Raw genomic sequence first — 23,252 nt, 5'->3', positions numbered from 1 at the left:
TTCAATTTTTTTTGTATGCCAATTTCTTACCCTCTGGTAATAATATATAGGAAAGTAATCCCAGTCACGCTAGTATCAAAGCTGGATAAAACCGGATGACTTCTGGGATAGTCTCTAAATTGGTTACTTCGGTAGACTTAAAGTATATATAAATTAATTTAAAAAGATTTACAACAGATGGTGTTACTGTGCATTAAATCGCATGAGGTACATTTGTAACCAACTTCATGTTGAAGTCCCACTGGTAGGTTTCACTTTTTAGTATATCTTTCATAGAAATGTACACAAGCAAAACAAATTTTTCAGTATGTTCAAAATATCTGAATTTGCAGCAAGCAAAACGCATTTGCCGAAAGTTTTACTTTTTACTTTTAAGAAAAAGGCCGAATACAGTTTTGTAGTCGTGACCCATCTGAGCAGAGCTTCACGTCTTTTGAAAATACCAAAAAATGGATCAATTCGTGGATAGCCTCAAAAGATGTATCATTCTTTCGAGATGGAATCTGTATATTGCCAAAAATATCTTTTACAACTAATTTATAGGCTAATGATTAACAATCCTTCAATAATAATTATTTATATAATTTGTTTAAAATTTAATGAAACTAAATGAATTTTACACATTCTTTTTTTTATATTTTTGAAAGTCTCCTACCAACTAGAAATTATCTGGACTAGACGTACAGTTTAACGTGAACTCCGAACCACGGTCCCCGACATTAAACCTACCAACTGGCGACTGATCAACTTAGAAATCATACCTCAAAACATCAGGTCTTACCCAGTCTTGTTACTGGCGTGACTGGGATCATTTTCCTTGTCGGAATTTGCACTCTTGTCTAAGTCAATCACAAATATTAAACAATCACAAACATAAATTTACAACCATATCCTAGCAGGATTCTGACCCGCGACTATCACAACAGTTGGATGACCGTCCTGTCACCTTTACCACTGCGCCAACCAAGCCAGCTACACTTTCTTAAATAAATAATATTAAAATTAAAAACATCTAAAACATGGCATAACATTTTAGAATAGCAAGAAAAATAACTAAAAATTCAATGTTCATTGTATCAGTCTTCGTAAAAATTATATCTATTATCAGTTTAAATTCTGATTAAAAACATAATTTCCATTTCCCATGGAAAGACATTATTAGTAGAGGTCCTGCAGGTTGATTTGCCTCTAATCAGTATCTTAAACGTAGGATATGGGAACTCTACACTCCACGCCCCGCAGTGCTGTTGAAAATAAAGCGCTCTTCAAGCAATAAAACCATTAAATTACCAATTTCATAAAATATCCAGTGTAGGTTATTGACTTGCAAATTTTGATCGACAACCACGTATCAATTATCACCATAATTGTTTAAGTTTATTTTTTTATTTATGACCGACTTACTCATAGATAAGATAATCCTTCCATCAGAATAAAAACTCGTATAAATAATAGATCCAGTGTTATGCAATGGTGTTCGTATCGGTTTTACAGTGACCTCATTTGGTAGAGATCAGATCGGTTATAATCAGTTTTGTATAATGTTATTTTGTCCTAAATAGTTGGATTGTTAAAGTTCATCGACACTAAACATTGTTCGAACTATAAATAAATAATGATCGTTATTACTTCAAGGAACAAGAAACTGCTAGCGATGGCCATCAAGGTCGACTCAAAATTGAATCGGTAACGGCGATCCTGAAAAAGTCATGGACTCATAAAACTTCAACCGAAACGATTTATAAACTTGTGGAAACAAAAGAATTGAATTTTAATCGGGAGTCACATAAACATTATTCGATTTGTTAGATATTTTTATAAATTCCGAAATAATGCGATTTAATTTTTAATAAATTTTAATTTCCATTTAAATCGGCTTAATTAAACTTGACATTTTGCTGAATTTTGTTGATAAAACCGCAATTCTATTATTGCAATACTTTTTGGATTTTTAAAATAAATTTAATCTTGACACATGACCAATAAAGGCGCCAGAAATAGTTATAATTAATCGTTAGCAATTTTCAATAATTTTCAGGTGTGATACCATTAGCAACAGCATATTGTTTGACACTCTGAACATCGAATATTCAATTAAAAAAAAGTGCAACAGTAAAACACATTATTTCATCGTGCGGTTAAAAATGTTTCTGTTAACCTCTGTCTGCTTTTTTCACAATTATAAAAATGAAACATACTAATTTACTTTTTTCTATATATTTATTGTAATATGCTCTCAAATATATTCTTGATGCAATAATATCATTTGTATTATTTTCATTCAGAATATATAATTGAATACCAGTATTAAATTTAGTGAACTCAACAAAGAGACATGCACAAACATGAACAAAGAATTGAGCAAGAAAATATCTTCTCGAACGTATTTTGATAAAATAACTTTATGCTTGATCATTTTTGGTATTTATTAATTAGGTAAATATAATTTAACAAAGTTCATAAATAAATTGCTTTTATTTAAAGACCTTCTTCTTCCTTTCTTTCAAACAGTTCATGAAGGATGCCCAACGTCGACTCCGAGTTATTGATCCACTAGTACGCCAATCACTAAGCTTCTTCCTTATTTAAGTCATCCCTAACCCTTATGAAGCTTGGAAATTTTATAGAAATTTCTAAATTTTTATAGAAATTGTCTTCATATTTCATTAATATTTTATTTAATTAAATATTTTATAACTTTTAATATTGTATTTTTCTTTAAAATAAGTAACAGGTGTTTATATAATTATTATGTAAATCATATAGGTAGCAAAATTATTTATTTATACAAATAATCTATCCTTCAACATTTTTACAACAAGTTTTAATTTTCTGCTTCAATATGACAAAATAAACATTTAAAGTGCATGAAATGCTGTGAAAGATGAATTCAAAAACAAAAATTTTACATCGAAAAAATTAAATGTAGTAGAAGTAGATATAAATTGCAAAGTCCCTAGTTCAACGAACTCAACATGACACATCGCCAGAATTTGCACATTATATGAAAAAAAAAGAGAAAATAGTAATCAGCGAACGACAATGCTCTGAATAATAAATGTGTAACTATTTTTTTACAATAAGGCCTCAAACATTGGCCAAAAACAGAGGAAGATCAACTAAAGAATGAAAGTTGTAAGAAATAAAAGTTGTATTACCTATTATTTCCCTCATTAACCATACTCTATGTCTAATAATATTTGTTATTTGTGTTATTAATTTTTATTGATTGAATTTAAGATTACAAGTATTAATATTTCAATATTTAATTAATTTTTTATATAAGTTTCAGTGCTTTTATAGCTGGATGATCATAAATCTCTACATTTTATCTAGACTCGTATCAGTAACTTTCACCTGATAACATATAATTAATCTTAAGAAAATTAAACGAAAACTAATATAAATTTATTGAAAACATTGTGTTTAATGATGTGATCCTGTGAGAATTTACGTTACTAAGTAATACTATAATAATTATAATTACATATATATTTATATCTCTACATAAATAATTAAAAAATAGGAAAAGGGGTCACACGTTTCAAATATTATTTTCAAAGTTCTGTAAACACACAATATTTTGTTATCAGTAGAAGAAGCAACCGATCATTATGTTTAGACGCGCTGAGCTTTGCTAAATTTGCTAATGCATCTGACATAATTACCCCTGTATGAGATGGTAGAATCGTTTTTTTTTTGTTCCATCGCGTAAAAGATTTTTTTGGGAACAAATATTGGTTTTATTCAAATTAAGGCTGTTGCGGTTTTCCAATTGCGAAATTTCTGCATCTGTATTCGCATAATAAGCAATTTTTACTATAACTATATATATGCATAACTAACAGGTCAATCGAAAAGTCCTGGCCTACCATAGTAAAACACATATTTTTGGCAAAATTTGTTTTTTTTTTATTCAACATAATTAAATTCAAGAGTGATACACTGATTTTAGCGACCCTCCAACTTTTCGATACCATTTTTGTAGTACGTCTTGTCCTTTGCTTCAAAATAGGCTTCAGTTTCGGTGATCACCTCTTCATTCGACGAAAATTTCTTCCCAGCGAGCATTCTTTTGATACCTGAGAACAGGAGATAGTCGCTGGGGGTCAGATCTGAAGAATACGGTGGATGAGGAAGCAATTCATGGATTTTTGCCATCGTTTTCACTGACTTGTGACACGATGCATTGTCTTGGTGAAGCAGCATTTTCTTTTTGTCCAAATGCGGCCGTTTTAGGCGATTTCGCCCTTCAAACGGTCCAATAACGCTATGTAATAGTCGCTGTGATGGTTCTTCCTTTGTCAAGGTAGTCAATGAAAATTATTCCATGCGTATCTCAAAATACAGACGTCATGACTTTGCCAGCCGACTGTTGCGTTTTCTCACGCTTTGGAGCAGGTGCGTCGTGTCCAGTCCACTCGGATGACTGTCGATTGGACTTCGGAGTGAAATGATGGAGCCATGTTTCATCCATTGTAACTAATCGACGCAAAAACTCGGGTTTATTACGTTTGATCATCTTCAAGCACTGCTCCGAATCATCAACTCGTCGTTGTTTTTGGTCAAAAGTGAGCTCGCACCCACTTTGCACAGAGCTTTCTCATACCCAAATATTTTTAATGATATAATGTGCACGTGCAGTTGATATCTTTAGAGTGTCTGCTATTGCATTCAATTTCAATTTATGATCATTTAAAATCATTTTGTGGATTTTTTGAATGTTTTCGTTGGTAGCAACCGCTTTTGGGCGTCCACTGCGTTCACCGTCTTCGGTGCTCATTTCGCCACGTCTAAACTTAGCATACCAATCCTTGATGGTCGATTTTCGTGGGGCAGTGTCGGGAAACTAGACATCAAGCTAAGTTTTCAGTTTTTAATTCACAAACTAATGATCCGACAGCTGCACAAATACACGGGTTAGGGCTACCTAAAGAACATATTAATTGTAGATAGCGCCATTTATGTGTCCGGCCGGGGACTTTTCAATTAACATGTTATATTTTATGTATTCACTCCTGAGTTAAAATACAAGTATACATGGACTTGACCAATCAAAAGTTGTTATATGTTAAATTGGTCATCCGTTTTGTAAAATTGCTAGAACTAATTTTCATAAATAATTCCAATATTCAATACATTCATATTTTTGGCCATTAATATCCAGTTATTGAATTAGTGAAATGAAGAGAGGTTGAACTGAATTTTTTATACTGCTTGGGATCTGTTTCACGCATTAGAATGCAAAAGTAATATAGCGATTTTTGCTGTATCTTGCTGTAGGCGCTCTCCTTGCCTGTTGCTCGTTTCGCCCAAGTTTTGTGGGAAAAATTCAAAATGTGAATGCAAAAAAATTATTGCTTAATCAGGTGTTAATCATTTTGTACGTTTACGTAAAATTTTTCGCTTGTCGCCTAAGTTTTATTGTGTCGTCAAGGTGATCACATGCAACCGTGATGCAATCAACTCTGCTTTCTCAATTCAAAATTGAATTAAATCATTCGATTCACTTTTCGAAATTAAATGACTCTCTTCCATAACGAAGTCGCCTTCACTGCTCGCTGCTCGCGATAAAGACGAAGTTTTTAAGGGATTTTTTGAAATTTTACCTGGACAAATAGGAAATGGATTCTTGGCTTCGATACTAATGATTAGTCAGGGTATTTAAGTATTTGTGGTATTTTTTGCATTTATACCGTTAATATTCATCGAGCAAAAGTAGCAATCATCTACATGATTTTTCTGTTCTCTCCATAACGTTGACCCAGAAAAAATATGCTTCTTCGCCAATTGGCCATTTGTACAACTTTGTTCCGCACGCATTACAAAGCAATTTCGGTACCGATAGCCAGTGTTTATTACACCAACCAACCAAGTATTGCAAATACGTATCTTTGAGTGCATTTTTCATAATTTTTCCACATCTACCGAAAATACAACATCCGCAAACATAACAAAACACTTTGAATCGACTTTGCCACGTTGTCTCTGTATTTTCCCGCTTTCCGAAACATAATCACAGTACAAAAACAAGTTACAAATGAGTAATGCAACGTCGTCAGCCGAAAGCCATTATAAGGGCACAGTGCTGCCTCCATGCGTGAACTTGAAAAATGAAACCAAACAAACTGATTGAAGACCTGATTTCATAATTGAATAATTTTTACAATGAACGTTCCTTCTCATCTGATACGTGTCCAAAAGTTGAGCTGAGATTTTAAATCCACGTCTTTTGAGAAGCTGGACATTGATATAGAATTGTAATTCTTTCATGTAATTTGGAAATCATTATTTATTAAGCAACACGGGTATTTACAATATTCCTTAACACTGAAACAGCTGAATTATATCTAGTCCTTGGCACAATGGGGTTGTGGATCAATGAATAGTATATGTTAAATAAAAACCTATAAATATTATATTATACATACTATATACTTGGTGTATTATACTGGTATTTGCTTATACACTATAGTTTATACATACAAACCCTTTAAAGTTCTGAATTGTTTGAGATATTAATAATACTCAATAATAATTAGCATAGAGTGGTCAATTTAAAATAAAAAGGCATTCTAGTATTTTTTTGTTGATTGAAACAATGATTAATTTCAAAACTTACTAAACTTTGGGGTATTTTAAAAATATGGACAGATAGCACTTACAGTTTCTCGGTCAAAAAGTCATTTCCCGTCAATATTAATTCAGACAGAAATTGTGTTGCTTCATTCATCAATTTTTGGATTGTATGCTAGACAACGGATCACAATTTTGTGAAATTAGTACGGCCTAATTTCTTCATTTTATTCCTAAAATCATTTTTAATACTATTATAAATTATTACCACTAACCATTCGTAACCATCTCGAATCCCACTTCTCATGTGAGAATTAATAGTGGACAAGTAGTTTTTATAATGAAACTACTGGTTTATTCAACTATAGAAGCCAGCTTAGAAGCTCATTCAATTGTCATTAAATTAGGACTCTTCCTTCTTTCTCTGGCTACACTCGTTCCAAGACTGTCCTGATTTTGCAGCCGCTCCACAGATTATTAGATACTAGAGCTTCTTCGTATTTTTTGGAGTATCCAAAATGAGGTTTCATCCCAACTACTTTCGGGAATAAGGGACGTATGCTCACATACAAATAAGTAATTCGATGCCGGCTTGGTTGGCGCAGTGGTAAAGGCGACAGGACGGCCCTCCTACTGTTGCGATAGTCGCGGGTTCGAATCCTGCTTGGGGCGTTTAACATTTGTGATTGTCCTTAGGTAAGAGTGCAAAATCGGACAAGGAAAATGATCCCAGTCACGACAGAAACCAGGCTGGGTAAGGTCGAATGTCCTCTAGGATAATTTCTAAGTGTCATGGAATGTGGTTCGAAGCCCACATTAAACTGTTGGTCGAGTCCAAATAAACCCTCGTTGGTAAAAAGGAGACTATAAAATAAACACAAAAAAAAGTAATTCGGTATTATTTAGTTCATTCCATTTTTATAATTTTTCAAAAGCCCAAGTGATATTCAATCAAATTTCAGAATTTTTAGAAATTATATAAACTAATATTTACATTTTATTCCTATAAATTTGACATGTAATTACCTTTTTTATAGGAGTAAGGTGTATAAAATTGTTGTTGTCTTGACGTGTTATAGATTTGAAAATGTTACTAAAATATTTGTCTGAAGAAATTATTACTTAAGAATAATATAATTCGACACTGTTAATATTATATTTATATATGTAATTAATTCACTGTGAGACACATAATTATAAGATGGTTTTCTTTTATTTTCAGCGGATTCAGTGTCAGCGTCTGCGAGCGGCATCACATTTTCAAGCCAGTCTCGGTGCAGGCCATGTGGTAAGTTATTATAATTAAACGAGAAGAAATATAATTATTGCCGTAATATCTAGATCAGTGAACCTAAACATTGTTGGTGCGTCGTCGCAACGACGCGTTGGTGAAAGAACAACAAAAACGGAGGCATGTATGGTGTCACTGGCGCGATAATTATGTTTTCACAGTCGGACATTGAAACGTCATTTTCGAAACATAAATTCGTAGAAGGGAAGACGAGGATCGCGGGGAGGGAAAAAGTTATACGCGCCGCCATACGGTCGCAACGATAAATTTTCCCGCTTGCTTCTTACATAACCGTCTAAATATTTACTTTGCTAATAGTCGCGTTCGATTTCCGAGAAAAAAAATAAGATTCCGTAGCTAGTTTTCAGTCACTATGTTAATTACGGTGGACGAACTTGAGTTATTTACTAAACCGCTTTTTTGGTTTTATTGGACTTTGTTTTTCCTTGTAACATTTCCATATTATCCTCGAAACTGTCCTGTTGATCTTTTATTCTTCTACAACTCATTAATTATATTTAGTTAAGTTCAAAATAGTGGCCAAATAACTACCACAACATGCTTCTTTAACAAATTAATGTGTCTTGTAATGCAATAATTATTAATGAATTACTTCATACTTTAAAATAACAACAAATATAAAATTGTCGATGTTTTCCTTTTACGTAGGTTATTTTAATGATATTGCATTTTTCTAATTTAAAAAAGGTTTGTATTTTACTAATGTGATTGGAATTTTTCTAAAGTTCTGTTTTTTTATATATGTTAAGCCTATAAATTAGTTTTAAAGAATTTTTTTAAAGGAAGCTTTATTGTGTTACATTTTGAGGCTATTCACGGATCGACCCATTTTTTGGTATTTTCATAAGAAGGCGCTACTTAGACAGGTCATGACTCATATGTCGGAACAAGTAGTAATCAGAAGGAGCAAGATCTGAAGAATAGGGTGCAAGATCTGGCGGATAGGGTAGCACTTCTCATTTTAACGTTTCCTAGTATGTTTTTACCGGTTTTACATATGGTTGAGTTTGGCCATGCTTGAATTATTGCAAACCCTCAATATCGAGTAATATCTTTAAATCCTCGTCTTAATTTTTTTTGACTGTCTAGAATACATTTGTCTTCCGTGTCGAAACTAGCTATCGATGACCTTCGGTCTTCTTTTTTTTTAATGAAGTAAAAAAGTAAAACCTGTCGTAAATACTCATAAGGTACAAATTCAGACATTTTCAACGCAGTGAAAATATTATTTGTTCACACTTTAACGAAATAACACATACCGAAAAGTCTTGAGGCTTATATTTTACATGACAGTAATATTATCTGATGTATATCCCTTAAAATTAATATATAGGCCTGATATAATTATTTGAATTTGCTTTTTTCAAGCGGCTCTGAAACGTACCACTCATCTAACACAAACCCATTCTTGATGGGTACCATTTTTCTTCTATAACATTGATGATTTCCTTCCTTTTACTACAGATTTTATCTAGAGCTAATCTTAACTTGCCATATCACTTAATTCTCGTTAATCGTATTTTCATAGTTCTGTTGCCTTTTTCTTCAAACTTAATTTTTCATCAAAATTGATCTTTAACTTATAGTTAATTTATTAAAAGATGTGGTTAATAGATGAGGATATGCGAGATGGTGGTTGTTTTTAGAAATAATATGTTGGGAAATATAATAAAATGTTATGATTGTTATCAATATTTTCTCAAGTCTAACATAGAGTAATCTCTCACTAACATACTATCTTAATTACTATCTTATTATTACTATATTTTATATATTATATTATTCATATTTTGATTTAATAATGCTGGAGTTTACCAGTACCACTGTTCGCAACAAGCACTATTTTCGTCTTCCATTATTACAACAGTGATCGTTTTCTTCATTTTAATATAAATTGAATTTTAACGAATAAATAAATGTCATAATCTATAACTAAACTAATAGGAATATTTTTTGTTAATGCAATTTTTTTTTGCAAACAATAAATAATATTGATTCTGTTAAGGTCATCCTAGATGACTTGATGAAAATTGATAAAATAATATGATAAAATGATAAAATTAATAGAATTAAGTACAAAAACGCACTATATATTTAAAATTAAGCACCAACTTTCAAAGTTTACTAAAAATATTTCAAAAATTATCGGCTGACAAAGATATAGATGTATCGGTACAAAAATATCTGCCAAAATATCGATATTTTTTGTAAAATATATCCTATCCAAGGGTCATTATCGTTCTGCAAGTTGTCGAGAGCAGATCTCCAGTTTCAACAATCTCTATAAAGTTTTCTGACAATCTGACCAGATCAGACTAGAAACTTTTTCAATACTTATATAATATTTTACAGTAGATCAGTTACTGAAATGATCTACTACGTGTCACGACAATTATATTATATAACTGAAATCATATAATAATACTTGATGCCTACGGGCAGATTGTTGACGTTCAACGAGATTAATAAAAAAACAATACTTTGGGGAGAAAAATGTCTCGATGGTAGCATATGCTTTATCATATTCCTGGTCTTGAAAATTCACATATAGGCATGGATTTAGATTATCATTTGTGTGTGACGTCTGATTAAAGATCCTCTACACATATCCCTTTATAGGTTAATTATAATGTCCGTGTATTCTTCGTCCGTGTATAAGAAGAAAAACAAATTAACATATATGTTATTTTTCTTCTTGAAATATTTATACTTCCTAGCCATTCATTAATAAAATGAGAGAATGATCAATTTAGGCTAATTGACGTCTGATACCGAATAAGTTACGTCACTTAACGAAGATTTTGAGAAAACGAACTGTCGACTTCATACGCGAGAACAAAATGATTTCCTCGTAACCCATTATATCATTATATTCAATGTTGCTTCTTGGATGTTTCACGTAATTTCTTAATTTAACAACAAAACACAAGTAGCACACGCTGAATGAATATTTAGCAGCTTTGAAGTAAGAGTGTTTAGACCTATAATTATCGTTTGTTATTAGTAATTTCGTATCCTGGAATAATCGAATGTCAAATCGAAAGTCAGTGTAACGTTCATGTTATTTAGAATATATATTCATATCTTTTAGAATAAGCAGGATGTAAAGCTAAGTAATCCACTAAATTCTCAAGGATATCGTGCTCTTTGTTTAGTCTATTCAAATTAACACGTTGCGTATAAGGAAATCGTGAGGAATAATTGCTATTCAGTACTGATTGCAAAGAGGTAATGTTATGTAAACTTGTTCAGAAAAAAATATTACTTAATATTTCCTACATAGAAGACTTATTTAAACCATACATATGTACCATATATTCCCTAGAGTGATATAACGAATATTAATATTCGCATATTTCTTGATATTTGCTTCCTGAAATAGTACATCTGGTAACCTTAAATAAATGAAATAAGAAAATAGTAATATATTATTATTTTCATTACAGAAACTGTGCCCAAAAGAATGTAATAAAATATAAAAATGCTAACTGCAATGTTAATGCAATCGTATTAGTTATTACTTATATCAGAAGCTACTTTTTGTTTAAAATTACTAAATCACCAATCATAATGTATACATATTAATATTTAACTTACAATAATAGTTTTCTTTTATAAAGATACAAATATTATATATGCTAATATATATACACTTATAACTAATTTATTACTACTTTTAATTTATACTTAGAACAATTCATAAGTAAGACGGAATGTCAATAGGTATGTCCCAAATTAAAAATAAATTAGAGAAAACTAAAGTTAATAGTAACACTTTATACGTGTTTATGTAGTTTGGTTCGCTCCGATCTTCCGATGTCCAGTACTTGTATCCATTTGCACGTTGCTATGATTTAGTAAACTTGTTTCATATTACACGGCGATCTTGGATAACTTCGTGAATCCATTTGATTTCGAGGTCATCGTTCGAACTGATGTTCCTTGGTTATGTTGCGGAAAAAATTGCTAATTCATATAAGAACTTTGTTTCGTTAGTGTTAAATTATTTACTAGAAAATTGTTTTAAAGAGTGATTATTACTTATTTTTAAAAAATCAATGGCAAAATATACCCCAAAAATTGTAAAAATAAAAAATTAAGTCATATTTTAACATATGCTTCTATATTAAAAAAGACGTATTTTAAATTTTTTTAATATTATTATTTATAACTCAGAAGATTAATTATGTTTTTGTATTGATCAAACTCCAAAATTGAAACGAAAAGAACTGTAAATTGTAAACTAAAAAAATAACGCCATATTTTAATATGAGCTGTGTGACCGAAAAGCAATATATTTCAATATTTTTATTAATCGTATTACTAAACATCTTAATGACCTGATGTAATTTCATATTTGCACCCTATAAGCCTAAACAGGCTTTATTATTAATTGATAAGTTTAAAATACTATCAAAATATTTTCATAACAAACTAATAATCGAGCCATAGTAGAAGAACGTTGAACTTCAAAAATAAAAGAGTTCCTTAAAAATAAGTCAAGTTAATAAAAAGTCCTTTTTTCATAATATGTTTTTTTATTTTAACAATATAGTATAAGAATACACTAGTTAAAACTGAATATTCACAAATGCGTTTCAAATATTTGAATCCGGATTCGCCGATGTTTAATCATTAATATTCGTTACATCACTAATTTCTGATACATAAACAAGTCACAATTATTGAATATCTTTTGTGCTTATTTTATCCGTGTTTGATACGTCTTGTTTTTTCTGTATATTCGAATTGAAATGAATGGCATTGATTATTTTTATTTGTCATTTCCAATTAATTTTTTATTAAGGTTATTTGAAAGCAATAATTACTCATTATTATACTTTCTTTTGACGCAAAGAATTAAACTATTATAAGAACTAAAGCAATTATATTGGAGATATGTCCGTAATTGAGTTACCAGCCAATTAACACGTGCTAATGTAGTATTGATTTTATAAGTAACGTGCGTTGCTAAACAATAGCAAATAATTCTCTTGATAGTAATAAATACGTTTGCAAACTGGTCAACATAATTAAGAATTTTATCGTGAACTGCCATTGCTAATCGCATTGAAGATAACAACGTCGTTATAGAAGATGTGGAAAAAATCTACATTTTACGGACATTCTGGAAGTCGTAGTTACAAGATATTGTATATATTTTTTAAAAGCTAGGCTGAAGAGCTCACTTTAAGCAACAGGGTTTAAACTCTAGTTAACAAAAAGGATATTCTAAAATATAACAAAATAAATCAGTATAGGAGGATCTCATTGTTATAATTCACTTTTTAAATTTTATTTTAAGGATTTTATAATGCTTACCTATTTTATTTCTAACTGTAACCCTATATGTCTTTCAAAATTCTATACTTATTTTAGTAAATTCTGAGTGAATATATGCATGTCATATTAAATTAGTGTAGATGTAAATACGAGTGCATGAGAACATAGAACGTAAAGCAGTAGTTCTGCTTCCTTGACTACCAACTGCTACTTCAAAAAATTAAGGAACTCACTAAAAATTAAAAAATAATCAAACTTAGATTCTTATCACATTAAATACATAAAAAAACATTTTAAAATAAAATATATATATGATAATCGTTGTAATAACTAAATAACTTAAACAAGAACCTTATTTAACATATCTACTACACTTATTTTATATTCTATATCTTAACCTATTTATCTTTTTACAATACTATTTTAACTACTACTAAGTGATCACTTTGAAGTCGATGCCAATACAGTAAATAATATTGTAAATAGATAAATAAATTTAGATAGCTATGATATTTTATTTTTCTCTTTTTAATGTTTGATATTTACTAAATAAATTAGGTAGTTAGTTTATTTAATATTACAATGGGTAGGCCAAGTAAAGGTGCAGTCCGTGCGAGGAAAAATATGAATAAAGCAACAATGATTGAAAATAAGGGGCGCTTGAGGCCCCGGGGTCCGCTGCCTAGCCTAAGTAATTTGATTAATGTTCTAACTAAACTAGAACAACAAAAAATTGAACTCGCGACCCCCGGTTAAGAGCTACACGCTGTAACAACTACTCCATAGAAGCAATCGCCTTCATTGTTTCTACGAGGTCTGATACGCTATGGTTAGTGCTTAAAGAGCAAACTGAAGGGCGTTTGCACTGAACGGCTTCCGATTTTCCGTCACACCAGCTCAGTAACAACATTTTACACAAATATCTGATTATTCTAGATAAAAAAATATGTGAAAACTATTTCTACGTGGCTCTGAAATTTGAACATCTCCCTCGATTTCCCCCCTTCCTCCATCAGATCCTAATTTTGTTCCAATGGGACCACCGCGGAAAATCGGTCCACAAATGACGGAGAAATCAACGAACATACATTTAAAAAAATATACAGCCGAACATAGAACCTTCTCCTTTTTCAAAATGGGTTAACAAAATAATCGTAATTACTGTTTCATCATGTCAATTAATTATGATCATTCACAATTATGAATTTCATATACTTTTATACATTTTCATACATTTATTATTGATATTGATGGATGTCGTAGTTCTTAATTTTTGTTGAGGTTTATTTTGTTATTAAAATTATTATTTAGATATGTTAATTGACTAACAATAATAACATACAATAACACGATTAATTATGACATGAATATAATAAAATGTGATATTAATCAATACTCTGATAGCAATATTTGTAGTATAACAAAATCTGAATCTCTATATATATATATATATATATATATATATATATATATATATATATATATATATATATATGTATATGATATGTTATATATGTTATCAGTGACAGATTCAGACATATCATTGAGAGATTCAGATTTTGTTATACTACAAATATTGCTATATATATGAAATGTAACAAATTCGGTAATGATAGAAAAGTTTTAAAGTTTAAAGAAATCTTAACGAACAAGTTATTTAAATTATTGGTATTACTGTTAAGCTATTAATATAAATATGGAATTATGTTAATTACGTTATGCTATCTCTCTAGTTGTTATTGTGTTTCTGTGGGAAACAAACTTTAGTCGGCATTTTATTTCATAAATATAAACTAAAGAATTCCTTCCCTATTTAATATTATTCAGTATTCAATGTCATCAGAAGTGAAGAATATATAGATATATAATGTCGACATATTTTTATATAGACAATATATATATTTATATAGACTAGTTGGAAAATAGCATTGAAACCAAATTAAAAATTAAGTTAGTTCTTTAAAATTTCGTATTTTTCTACATAATTTTACTCAACTCTAACTTCTCTTTAAAATTTTACCTTAATCTGTATACCTATAGTAACTACACGATGTCCAATTATTTCGTCAACACGTTAACTTTAAGCAGCTTGTAAAAAGCAAGATAAAATTATTGATGGAATATTAATTAATATTTGATCAATTCATTTGATTATTTCAATTTATCAATTGAATATTGATTAATCAATAATATTGATATAGTGACTATATTTTGTTCTACTATTGACGAATAAATGATACTTCGGAAGTTATTGAACTTAGTATGTAAAATACCATATAGTAGTAACCTTTAACATTAATAGATAATGTAAACGTAACCAAGCACATGCTTTTTTAAATTCTGGCGAATATAATGGATGCGGAAGTAATTTGTATCCCAACTTTTGGAATTTTGCCATGGTACTGACGCAAGTGTGCATAGAAGCTTTGCCTTGATAGATTTTTTTATAAATTGCAGTATTTTTATCACCATCTGAACATTATTTCTTGTCTCGTTCTAATTATTGCAAGATTATTAAAGTTGCTTTGTTTTAGTGGCTAGTTAAGTTTAGATACAAACTAAATAACACCGTGATGTATGAAATTATTTTAGAGCATAAAAAAATCACTTTTAAAATATAGGACCATAACATCATTTTAAAGTTTTGTTTTTAGATACCTCATCTTGAAGGGCATTTGTCCTCTTAAGAGTATATTCTTAAAGAGTTAAGCTTTGAAAATATGAAAAAATTCGATTTTTCAATTTTGTGGACTAAAATCCTGATTAATGCTAAAACATAATAATCTTTCTGACCTTGTATTCCGAAACTTTTAAATAGCTTTGATATGAAGTTTCATGGTATATATTCGGAATTGAATAGAATACTATATTCTTATACAGACTTTTACTAAAATACTCAATTATTATTTATTTTAATGCTGAATATGTCCTGACTTTGGAATTCCATTCAATTATTCATATTGCGTCTGCATGTGCTTTTTCTTTATTAACTTATCTGAAGTTATCTCTAGATATTTTTATTCACTGACAATTGATAATTAAATTTTTTAAAACATCAAAATTATTTCAACTCTAACATGTTATCATGACAAAAGTATATGTATCTCTGTCTAAGGCTGTAGAAATGTACAAGTAGCGGTAAACAAGATCTACAAATGGACCAGAGACTGGAAAATGCAGCTTAATAGCTCCAAATCTGTCCATGTTAATTTTGCGGTACGGCGAATTGACAAAAACGGATGCCTGATTCAACAAGCAATCAACACATATGTCGGAACTCGATGGTAGTTTAAGCTGGAAACATCATATTAGACAAAAATCAGAGCAGATTAGGCTCAAAGTCAAGCAAGTACTAGTTAGTCAGGAGATACTCTCAACTTGACCTAAAATCGAAGAGATTGGTTTATCAGTTAATCATAAAGACAATTTGGACCTATGGGGAGTGCAAATATGGGGTTGCACTAAGAGATCAAACCAACTAGTAATCCAACGCGCCCAAAACAAAGTTTTACGATTAATTACCAATGCTTATGCTACGTAACCAACGAAGAGCTGCACGATGACGTCTTAAAGATTTCGCCTTAAAACATGAAATAAGGTTACTAAATCGCAGCAACGTGGAAGCAATACAGCTACTGGACAACACGCAGGAAATCAGGCGATTGAAGCCAACCAAACCACACGAAGTTGTTTAGTGTATTTTTAACTTTAGCTTAAATAGATTAGTTTTATTTTAATTTGGGAAATAAATACTGATATATTAATCCCGTACTCGCCTTGCTTGTATATTAATGCAAGTACAACACAACAGTAGTAATATATTAATTTCTAAACATACAAACGTAAATATCAGATCTAATAGCCACATTCACAGGTGGTGGTTGATTTGAAGGCCTAGCTGAACCGGCGAAACAGCCCGAAATATTTTTTTTTACTAAAAATAACTTGCCCCTAATAGAGCCATGATAAAGTATGACGTAACCGACAATTTCCAAATCGATGTTAATTTTAGTCCCGAAGGAAGGGGCCACGTGGAATACGATGACGTAGTCGGAACATTTCGCCTTGGAAAACACATAAAGATGTATTTTTAACATTCGCCGTTGTAGAAATACACGCTGGCGATTACGAGAAGGTAAGCTCATTAAGTGAGGTTTAATAAATCGGTCTATATTCCCTTGACTTTGACACTTTTCGGATTAGAGCGAACAACATTGGCGAAAATGTTCGGAAAAGCGCAACTGCGTTATAGCCGGTGGGACTCAAGTCAAAATCGAAACCTTGACATCCATTCGTGAACTATAAAACGTCTATTAACTGGTTTTTATTGGCAACGTGTTTGGGGTACTCATTTTTAGACAATTTCGCTTATTTTTATATTTAGTCTACGTAAGCGATTTATGACAACTTTAACTTCGCATTCGTAGTTTTTTTTATTTAGTTGTTAAAAAAGTAAAAGGTAAGACATCCCCTCAGTTGTCATATTTGTGAATTTAAATTTAATTTTAATTTAATGTTTGTTAAATTTATTTTTAACTTTAATTTTTAATAAGTGTTATTGAAGCTTGCTGAATGTTCGCTTCCTTCACATTGTTCATGACATTGTTCTCTCAACCATTTTTTATGCGAATTATTGATTAGGCTATATTCGCTGTAGCTGCTATTATATTTAAAATCATATTTTGTTTTAAACTTTCTCAGAGTTTTATTGTAGCGTTCAGTTGTTTTATTCTATGCATCTTGCTTATATATTTGGATTGAATGGTTCTTAGTTTTCTTTGGTTTCTCTTAATTTTTTTCAGTTTTCATTTATTTATTTTATTTTTATTTCTATAAAATCCTTATTAAAAAGAAAATGTTATTGATAATTCCTGGTAAATCTCCGAAGTTGGATGCAATGTGTGCATAAAAACCGCAGAATATTATCATAGGAATTCATAGATTCAGTTTAAATGGCTAACGTTGGTTAAAACATTTTCAATACTTAATGGCTCTTAATACATTTTCTACAAATGAAAAAGGAAATAGTAGAAAGTAATTTTAAATTAATAAATAATTTATTTCCTTTCTAGTTTATACATACTATTCGCTTCTATTATATTTATATAAATTCATCGTTTTGATTGTAATAGATATTATGTTTGTTTAATAATTTTCTAGTTGTTTGTAGTATTATATGTTATTAAAATTGTATTTTAAAAATAGTTTAAAGGCATATTTATTTGGGGGTATTAGGCGGATATATTAGTTTTAAAGGATTTTTTTTTCAATTTTTTTTGAAATTTAAAGCATACTGTAAAAAATCGGTACAATCTATTTTATTCAAAATATTATTCATGGATATCCTCTACACTTTTCTCTCTTTTACGCAGTTTAGGGATTCCATCTCGAAACAACGGTATATCTTTTGAGGTCATTCACGACCCATTTTTTGGTATCTTTATAAGATATGAAGCGCTGCTCAGACAGGTCACGACTCGGAAATATGTCGGAGTAAATAGTGATCAGAGAGACCAAGGTCTTTAGAGTACTGTAGGTGGGGTAGCACTTGCCATTTTATGTTTCCAAGTATGTTTTTACCGGTTTTGCAACATGTGGTCGAGCATGACAAACATGCTGAAAAATAACATTGTTGTCTCTTTTCTTGTATTTCGGCCATTTTTTGCCCAGTTCTCATCTAAAATACATAAATTGTGGTCTTCAAAGCCACGTGTTAAAGTTTTTTTTGGCTGTTTAGAGTGCTGTGTCTTCCGTATCAAAATTACTTAAAACTACTAGCTTAATCAATAAAAAGAACTTACTAGATAATGATAAATCAATTTAAAATATCTATGTAAGGGACACGAAAATTATGATAAATTGATACAACAGATATTTCATCTTGGAAATTAATTAATTTTATTACTATTTTAGAGAATTTTATTTATTATGTTTTAACAGACTAATAAAATCAAGATTGTGTCTATTTATAAATCGTCTACGTAAAGTTAAATAGCACAACGAAAAAGGCCATGGACAGGAAAGTCGTCGGTCAGTTAGTTGTGGCGGGCTCTAAAAAAAGCCTGCTATGGGATGGCGAGACGCGGGGGTCGACGCGACGCCGAAAGGCGGCAGTGCCGTCGCCATTTAAGGGAAGACCTACGGTACGTGGACACGGGCCAACTCTTTACATTGCGATATAAATGTTCGATTAAATTTATTCGTACGATCAATGGACGTAACGTACCGCAATTGAAAGATTTTCGTGTTTTATTTTGTTCATTATTTAATTACTATTCATTACTCAATATATTTAATTATTAATCTTCATAGCAACAATAATTGACTTATATTTATAACATTAAACTACATTTTTTTTCTTTTTATGTACGAAATTTATATATATATATATATATATATATATATATATATATATATATATATATATTTAGAGGCTATTCATGAGTCGATCCATTTTTGGAATTTTCAGAGAGAGCAATATCTGGAGAATACGGCAGGTGGAGTAGCACTTCCCATTTTAATATTTCCAAGTGTGTTTTCACCGGTTTGGCAACATGTGGTCGAGCGTTATGGTGTTGAAGAACAACATTGTTGCGTCTTGGCTCGTATTACGGCCGTTTTTCGCACAGTGCTCTGCTCAAATGCGTCAATTCTATTCGATAACGATTTCCACTAATGATTTTATTAGGTTTTAGTAGCTCATAGTATACCATACCAAGCTGATCTCACCAAATACAGAGCATTAGCTTAGAGCCATGGATATTCGGCTTTGTCGTCGATGTAGATGCAGGACCAATTTGAAGCAAAAAATATTTCAGATATTGTAATTGAAACAACATTTCACACATGACCAAACGCCTTTCAATTAACCTTGGCTTCAATTCATACAGCACAAGATATCCAAGCTTTTGCATCATTTCCATGTCCTTCAAGTGATCGAAAATGATTTCTTCAGTTCCTACTCCCAAAAATTTTGCATATTTCGTGCAGTAATGCCTTCAAATCCTCGTCTTCAAATTGTTTTGGCTATCCAGAACACTCTTTGTCTTCGGTGTCAAAATCATTACTTCTAAAACGTATTCACTAGTATTGACATGTTGAAATCGATGAGCATGATTGCCATGAGCTTCACACATCATTCGATGACCTTCAGCTGCCCTTTTCTTCAAATTAAATTACAAGAGCAAATACGATTTACCCTTTAAAATTAATTTATAGACCAAAAATGTTAAATATTTTTAAAATGTTATTTTAAATCAGAAAACCTAAATAAAAAGAAAATCTTATTTTCTCTAAAATAATATTTTTATCCTGGTATCGTTTTCCCAGCTTTATGTTCACTTACTTTCATCTCGCCTAATCAGTTAGAATCATTGAGCTTCAAAATAGTCATTTTAATTAACCGTATATAAATAAAGGTTCGAATACTGAGACATTTCTCAATGAAATAACACTTTCCCACAAAATATTCTTTGTTTTTTAATTCATCAAGCGTGGGAATTACATGATAGTTTGCATATAGCTCACCATTTCTTGACCATCTGAAATATATGCTACTGGGAACTAATTCGTCCTATTTTACTCAAAATTCTGACAATTTCTTCCACTATAATATATGATAATCTAATATTATGGGCTCGAATTTCAACCTCATTTATATTGCTGCGAAACATCATCACATTCTCAATAGAAATATACTGCAATGATCTTTTCGTTCTATCATGGATAAATAAATAGCAGGCTTTCAGTGGACTCTTGATCATGTTTGCAAAGCCTTTAAGAGGTATTGGTTGCGGTCAATCAAATATTAAATGTTTTTTGTCAAGAACTACCTTTGTACGTTTGGGTCTGTAGAATTCGAAATTCTGAATATACTTCTATCTGTGAATTCTCTAAATTATTGGTATTTGACATTTTATATAATAAATATATAATATATATTATTATAATTAGCTGGAACGGCTTATTAATGATTTATTTTATTTATTCACAATTAACCTTTATAATAGACATCCCGGTGTTAATATTTAACATATTCAATTTATTCATAAAGTACCTGTAATTGAAGTTGACATTTTCTTTTGTATTTATGTTTAGTAAATATCAAGGTTTTATTTCACTGTAACTTGGCTAACAAACAACATATTCTGTACTTTCGCTATAGTAAATCAAAAATATAAATTTATAATTTTTCAGAGTACCCATAGATAACAAAATTACCGTCCACATAAAAATAAAATTCAATTCAAGCTTTCTTGAGCCTCACAAGCCTTAATAAAAATCCTTTGTACTTTACAGTTTTTAATAACGTAATACAGTAAAATTCATCGTAAATGTTCTTCTTTTTCACAATGTTATACGATGCATTTAGATGAGTTTTTATACGCTTTACGAATTTGTATTTAATTATTTTCACATTATCTGTTTTTTATTAGACTTGATAAATATGCAAATTTTGGAATCGTATAGAAAATTAAAATTCTAGAACAAAAAGTTATATTACTGAGTATTGATTTGTTATGAACTAAATTTTAAAACCAATGTTCTTACTTTGACTGAGTACGGAACGTCAAGCTTGTATTTTAGAACGTATCGTCATGAAAAACTCACCATTACAGTCACTATGCATTCTATCTCCATTTTAATTTGTCATTCAACATTATTAATTATTGACAATTTTTAAACATAACAAACTTTTTTATTTTAAAACGTTGTTGAGCTATTGTGAGTGCATGTCTTAATACTCTATGAATCCGACCTTTAGATTATGGATCAGTCTCTATCCAATTTTCCATTCCACGCCTTCCTGTCTTTGATCTTCTTCTTCTATATTTGATCTCTCTGTTTATTCCAATCTGATATAAATCATGTTATTTCTGCGGGTTTAATTCATATGCCACTTACTATGATATAGAATTGTCACCTCTTGCTTTCTATTCAGTCTATTTGTACGTCTTTGTTGTGAGGATTTTTCGTAATTGTGATTGTCCATAGCCAATCCAGTAACTGACTGAGCTGCCCTCTGAGATGGTATTTAAATTGTCACTAAAAATCCCAAGAGATCGTATTCCTTAATAGTTCTCTTTCTACTACTTTTATATATTCAGTATGTTATTTATTACAAATTGTTTCAGTTTTCTTGTTTTTTAATAGTTACACTCCCTCTAATCTTACTGTACCTTTTTTTTATCACTTCATTTCTTATTTTAGTGTTCATGCTTTTATTTATGTATGTAACATTTTAGCAGATGCAAAAGTTAACTTTAGTTACTTGTTTTTTTCACTGTTTTTGTAAAATGGTATAACCATTAGAATTATTGATACTAAACGCTTAAATTTGAATAGTTTTGACAAGAAATCATTGAACCAAGACTGAGAAACGCAGTAATAGTCATTATCGTAACGCTATTTAAGATGTTTTCCACCGGTTTCATTCAGAGATCTTTCGTTACCAAATATAGCCAACAGGTTGCGTTGACCAAAAGCGAACTGGGTGGCCTCATTTCAGACATCGGTCAACAAATTTCGAGGACTGCCGTATAGAAATTCGTCGGTAGCGTTTTTTTTCTTCAGATTTCTTCTATCACGATTACGTTTTTTGTCGTTGATGTTCAATCCATTATCAGATCTAAATTGTTTTCTCTTTTGCACTAATAAATCTAAATCAATTTTATTTTCTATTTCCTGTATTAAAGTCGATTTGGATGGTTTGTCAATTAAATTTCTATTTTTAATCTATTATATACGAACAATGGTGTTTAAATCGTTTTACGATGATGATGATGAATCGAAATATACTTTAGATTTATATCGGTCTTCTTTTGGAAATGTTTCCTTTTGGCGTTACTCCTACTGCATTTTTTATGATTGACTTTGCCAAAAACCTTGACAGATATTTACCATGGATACTTTGGCAATTATATCGGTTCAATATTGAACATTTTATCGATATTTTGTGTGGGTTATTTTATTCAGATAAAAGCAATAATTTGCGGTTTTATTTTGTTATATCGTTCTTATTCTGTAAGCGACATAGCCATGATCTAAATATGTCAAGCGCGGTTTTTATTTACATCATATA

At 30.5% G+C, this 23,252-nt stretch overlaps 1 protein-coding gene and 1 long non-coding RNA gene across 3 annotated transcripts in view; both read left to right on the top strand.

The window, feature by feature from the left end:
- Positions 1 to 23,252, top strand: part of LOC143190961 (protein phosphatase Slingshot) — a 376,206-nt gene that overhangs the window by 309,840 nt on the left and 43,114 nt on the right. For both annotated transcript variants that reach the window (XM_076395580.1, XM_076395579.1), the window contains one exon: positions 7,799 to 7,864. In XM_076395580.1, the coding sequence (XP_076251695.1) occupies positions 7,799 to 7,864 (66 nt within the window). The remainder of the gene's footprint in view (positions 1 to 7,798; positions 7,865 to 23,252) is intronic.
- LOC143190969 (uncharacterized) lies at positions 9,825 to 13,113 on the top strand. The gene is made up of 2 exons (XR_013004363.1): positions 9,825 to 12,233; positions 12,393 to 13,113. It is a non-coding gene; the product is annotated as an uncharacterized LOC143190969 (long non-coding RNA).

The sequence above is a fragment of the Rhynchophorus ferrugineus genome, unplaced genomic scaffold, assembly GCF_030347505.1.
Source record: "Rhynchophorus ferrugineus isolate W39M unplaced genomic scaffold, kcgeb_rfMv2 rfM2, whole genome shotgun sequence".
Classification (NCBI taxonomy): domain Eukaryota; kingdom Metazoa; phylum Arthropoda; class Insecta; order Coleoptera; family Curculionidae; genus Rhynchophorus; species Rhynchophorus ferrugineus.
The sequence above is the reverse complement of the archived record's forward strand: the minus strand, read 5'-3'. Positions and strand labels throughout refer to the sequence as shown.